At 39.2% G+C, this 6,000-nt stretch overlaps 1 protein-coding gene across 3 annotated transcripts in view; it reads right to left on the bottom strand.

Moving 5' to 3' along the window:
• Window positions 1-6,000, bottom strand: part of LOC112238922 (SH3 domain-containing protein 19) — a 31,107-nt gene that overhangs the window by 6,430 nt on the left and 18,677 nt on the right. For all 3 annotated transcript variants that reach the window (XM_042298511.1, XM_042298512.1, XM_042298513.1), the window contains exon 5: window positions 154-448. In XM_042298511.1, the coding sequence (XP_042154445.1) occupies window positions 154-448 (295 nt within the window). The remainder of the gene's footprint in view (window positions 1-153; window positions 449-6,000) is intronic.

The raw sequence follows: 6,000 nt of genomic DNA, 5'->3' as shown, positions 1-6,000 counted from the left end.
GTGTATATTGAGGGGGGAAAAATTATTTAATCCATTTTAGAATAAGGCTGTAACGTAACAAAATGTGGAAAAAGTCAAAGGGTCTGAATACTTTCCGAATGCACTGTATGTATGTAAAGCCAATGTATAGCCAAAGTAGATGTTTGTGTTTACCATGTAACTCTTGTACAGGGGGTGTCCAGGCCTGGGTCGGAGGGGTAGAGGGGGGCCTTTCTTTGGTGCCCTCTGACCGTGCGGCTGATTGTCTGATGGAGTGGTGCAGGGGCCAGGGACAGCCTGTTGGTTGGCTGATGTAGAAGCGGGGGCGGCTACAGCCTGGGCAGGAGGTGGCTGATTGGATGATGTGGTAGAGTAGGAGGAGGAGACAGCCTGGAGAGGTGGGTGTCGACCAGGAACAGTCTTCATGGGAGGGGGGCGGAGAGGGAGCATCTTAAACACTCCCTGGGGTCTGACATACATGGAGAGGAGAGAGTTATTATGTAAGGAATGAATGCTGACGTTCTGTACATTACCTTGGAAATAATGGACGACGCAGAGAACTACAGAGGGTCTAAGGGTATGAGGACCACAGAAGACTAGAGAGGGTATGAGGACCACAGAAGACTAGAGAGGGTATGAGGACCACAGAAGACTAGAGAGGGTATGAGGACCACAGAAGACTAGAGAGGGTATGAGGACCACAGAAGACTAGAGAGGGTATGAGGACCACAGAAGACTAGAGAGAGTATGAGGACCACAGAAGACTAGAGAGGGTATGAGGACCACAGAAGACTAGAGAGGGTATGAGGACCACAGAAGACTAGAGAGAGTATGAGGACCACAGAAGACTAGAGAGAGTATGAGGACCACAGAAGACTAGAGAGGGTATGAGGACCACAGAAGACTAGAGAGGGTATGAGGACCACAGAAGACTAGAGAGGGTATGAGGACCACAGAAGACTAGAGAGGGTATGAGGACCGCAGAAGACTAGAGAGGGTATGAGGACCGCAGAAGACTAGAGAGGCTCTGAGGACCACAGAAGACTAGAGAGCGTATGAGGACCACAGAAGACTAGAGAGGCTCTGAGGACCACAGAAGACTAGAGAGGGTATGAGGACCACAGAAGACTAGAGAGGTTGAGGACTACAGAGGAGTTCATGGCAGAAATAAACATTAGTATTTTATAAGAGAATTAATCATTTCTCATCTTTTGGTTGCTAATCATTCATTCTATTAGTTCTATATTTAAAGACACCACCCAGTTGTTCATTCTATATTTAAGGACACCACCCAGTTGTTCATTCTATTAGTTCTATATTTAAGGACACCACCCAGTTGTTCATTCTATATTTAAGGACACCACCCAGTTGTTCATTCTATATTTAAGGACACCACCCAGTTGTTCATTATATATTTAAGGACACCACCCAGTTGTTCATTCTATTAGTTCTATATTTAAGGACACCACCCAGTTGTTCATTCTATATTTAAGGACACCACCCAGTTGTTCATTCTATATTTAAGGACACCACCCAGTTGTTCATTCTATATTTAAGGACACCACCCAGTTGTTCATTCTATATTTAAGGACACCACCCAGTTGTTCATTATATATTTAAGGACACCACCCAGTTGTTCATTCTATATTTAAGGACACCACCCGGTTGTTCATTCTATATTTAAGGACACCACCCAGTTGTTCATTCTATATTTAAGGACACCACCCAGCTGTTCATTCTATTAGTTCTATATTTAAGGACACCACCCGGTTGTTCATTCTATATTTAAGGACACCACCCAGTTGTTCATTCTATATTTAAGGACACCACCCAGTTGTTCATTCTATTAGTTCTATATTTAAGGACACCACCCAGTTGTTCATTCTATATTTAGGGACACCATCCAGTTGTTCATTCTATATTTAAGGACACCACCCAGTTGTTCATTCTATATTTAAGGACACCACCCAGTTGTTCATTCTATATTTAAGGACACCACCCAGTTGTTCATTATATATTTAAGGACACCACCCAGTTGTTCATTCTATATTTAAGGACACCACCCGGTTGTTCATTCTATATTTAAGGACACCACCCAGTTGTTCATTCTATATTTAAGGACACCACCCAGCTGTTCATTCTATTAGTTCTATATTTAAGGACACCACCCGGTTGTTCATTCTATATTTAAGGACACCACCCAGTTGTTCATTCTATATTTAAGGACACCACCCAGTTGTTCATTCTATATTTAAGGACACCACCCAGTTGTTCATTCTATATTTAAGGACACCACCCAGTTGTTCATTCTATATTTAAGGACACCACCCAGTTGTTCATTCTATATTTAAGGACACCACCCGGTTGTTCATTCTATTAGTTCTATATTTAGGGATACCACCCAGTTGTTCATTCTATATTTAGGGACACCACCCAGTTGTTCATTCTATTAGTTCTATATTTAAGGACACCACCCAGTTGTTCATTCTATTAGTTCTATATTTAAGGACACCACCCAGTTGTTCAATCTATATTTAAGGACACCACCCAGTTGTTCATTCTATATTTAAGGACACCACCCAGTTGTTCATTCTATATTTAAGGACACCACCCAGTTGTTCATTCTATATTTAAGGACACCACCCAGTTGTTCATTCTATATTTAAGGACACCACCCAGTTGTTCATTCTATATTTAAGGACACCACCCAGTTGTTCATTCTATATTTAAGGACACCACCCAGTTGTTCATTCTATTAGTTCTATATTTAAGGACACCACCCAGTTGTTCATTCTATATTTAAGGACACCACCCAGTTGTTTATTCTATATTTAAGGACACCACCCAGTTGTTCATTCTATATTTAAGGACACCACCCAGTTGTTCATTCTATATTTAAGGACACCACCCGGTTGTTCATTCTATATTTAAGGACACCACCCAGTTGTTCATTCTATATTTAAGGACACCACCCAGTTGTTCATTCTATATTTAAGGACACCACCCAGTTGTTCATTCTATATTTAAGGACACCACCCAGTTGTTCATTATATATTTAAGGACACCACCCAGTTGTTCATTCTATATTTAAGGACACCACCCAGTTGTTCATTCTATATTTAAGGACACCACCCAGTTGTTCATTCTATATTTAAGGACACCACCCAGCTGTTCATTCTATTAGTTCTATATTTAAGGACACCACCCGGTTGTTCATTCTATATTTAAGGACACCACCCAGTTGTTCATTCTATATTTAAGGACACCACCCAGTTGTTCATTATATATTTAAGGACACCACCCAGTTGTTCATTCTATATTTAAGGACACCACCCAGTTGTTCATTCTATATTTAAGGACACCACCCAGTTGTTCATTCTATATTTAAGGACACCACCCAGTTGTTCATTCTATTAGTTCTATATTTAAGGACACCACCCAGTTGTTCATTCTATATTTAAGGACACCACCCAGTTGTTCATTCTATTAGTTCTATATTTAAGGACACCACCCAGTTGTTCATTCTATATTTAAGGACACCACCCAGTTGTTCATTCTATATTTAAGGACACCACCCAGTTGTTCATTCTATATTTAAGGACACCACCCAGTTGTTCATTCTATATTTAAGGACACCACCCAGTTGTTCATTCTATTAGTTCTATATTTAAGGACACCACCCAGTTGTTCATTCTATATTTAAGGACACCACCCAGTTGTTCATTCTATATTTAAGGACACCACCCAGTTGTTCATTCTATATTTAAGGACACCACCCAGTTGTTCATTCTATATTTAAGGACACCACCCAGTTGTTCATTCTATATTTAAGGACACCACCCAGTTGTTCATTATATATTTAAGGACACCACCCAGTTGTTCATTCTATATTTAAGGACACCACCCAGTTGTTCATTCTATATTTAAGGACACCACCCAGTTGTTCATTCTATATTTAAGGACACCACCCAGTTGTTCATTCTATTAGTTCTATATTTAAGGACACCACCCGGTTGTTCATTCTATATTTAAGGACACCACCCAGTTGTTCATTCTATATTTAAGGACACCACCCAGTTGTTCATTCTATATTTAAGGACACCACCCAGTTGTTCATTCTATATTTAAGGACACCACCCAGTTGTTCATTCTATATTTAAGGACACCACCCAGTTGCTCATTCTATTAGTTCTATATTTAAGGACACCACCCAGTTGTTCATTCTATATTTAAGGACACCACCCAGTTGTTCATTCTATATTTAAGGACACCACCCAGTTGTTCATTCTATATTTAAGGACACCACCCAGTTGTTCATTCTATTAGTTCTATATTTAAGGACACCACCCAGTTGTTCATTCTATATTTAAGGACACCACCCGGTTGTTCATTCTATATTTAAGGACACCACCCAGTTGTTCATTCTATATTTAAGGACACCACCCAGTTGTTCATTCTATATTTAAGGACACCACCCAGTTGTTCATTATATATTTAAGGACACCACCCAGTTGTTCATTCTATATTTAAGGACACCACCCGGTTGTTCATTCTATATTTAAGGACACCACCCAGTTGTTCATTCTATATTTAAGGACACCATCCAGCTGTTCATTCTATTAGTTCTATATTTAAGGACACCACCCAGTTGTTCATTCTATATTTAAGGACACCACCCAGTTGTTCATTCTATATTTAAGGACACCACCCAGTTGTTCATTCTATTAGTTCTATATTTAAGGACACCACCCAGTTGTTCATTCTATATTTAAGGACACCATCCAGTTGTTCATTCTATATTTAAGGACACCACCCAGTTGTTCATTCTATATTTAAGGACACCACCCAGTTGTTCATTCTATATTTAAGGACACCATCCAGTTGTTCATTCTATATTTAAGGACACCACCCAGTTGTTCATTCTATATTTAAGGACACCACCCAGTTGTTCATTCTATATTTAAGGACACCACCCAGTTGTTCATTCTATATTTAAGGACACCACCCAGTTGTTCATTCTATTAGTTCTATATTTAAGGACACCACCCAGTTGTTCATTCTATATTTAAGGACACCACCCAGTTGTTCATTCTATATTTAAGGACACCACCCAGTTGTTCATTCTATTAGTTCTATATTTAAGGACACCACCCAGTTGTTCATTCTATATTTAGGGACACCATCCAGTTGTTCATTCTATATTTAAGGACACCACCCAGTTGTTCATTCTATATTTAAGGACACCACCCAGTTGTTCATTCTATATTTAAGGACACCACCCAGTTGTTCATTCTATATTTAAGGACACCACCCAGTTGTTCATTCTATTAGTTCTATATTTAAGGACACCACCCAGCTGTTCATTCTATTAGTTCTATATTTAAGGACACCACCCAGTTGTTCATTCTATATTTAGGGACACCATCCAGTTGTTCATTCTATATTTAAGGACACCACCCAGTTGTTCATTCTATATTTAAGGACACCACCCAGTTGTTCATTCTATATTTAAGGACACCACCCAGTTGTTCATTCTATATTTAGGGACACCACCCAGTTGTTCATTCTATATTTAAGGACACCACCCAGTTGTTCATTCTATATTTAAGGACACCACCCGGTTGTTCATTCTATTAGTTCTATATTTAGGGACACCACCCAGTTGTTCATTCTATATTTAAGGACACCACCCAGTTGTTTATTCTATATTTAAGGACACCACCCAGTTGTTCATTCTATATTTAAGGACACCACCCAGTTGTTCATTCTATATTTAAGGACACCACCCAGTTGTTCATTCTATATTTAAGGACAACACCCAGTTGTTCATTATATATTTAAGGACACCACCCAGTTGTTCATTATATATTTAAGGACACCACCCAGTTGTTCATTCTATATTTAAGGACACCACCCAGTTGTTCATTCTATATTTAAGGACAACACCCAGTTGTTCATTATATATTTAAGGACACCACCCAGTTGTTCATTCTATATTTAAGGACACCACCCAGTTGTTCA

The sequence above is a fragment of the Oncorhynchus tshawytscha genome, linkage group LG15, assembly GCF_018296145.1.
Source record: "Oncorhynchus tshawytscha isolate Ot180627B linkage group LG15, Otsh_v2.0, whole genome shotgun sequence".
In the NCBI taxonomy this organism is placed as follows: domain Eukaryota; kingdom Metazoa; phylum Chordata; class Actinopteri; order Salmoniformes; family Salmonidae; genus Oncorhynchus; species Oncorhynchus tshawytscha.
The sequence above is the reverse complement of the archived record's forward strand: the minus strand, read 5'-3'. Positions and strand labels throughout refer to the sequence as shown.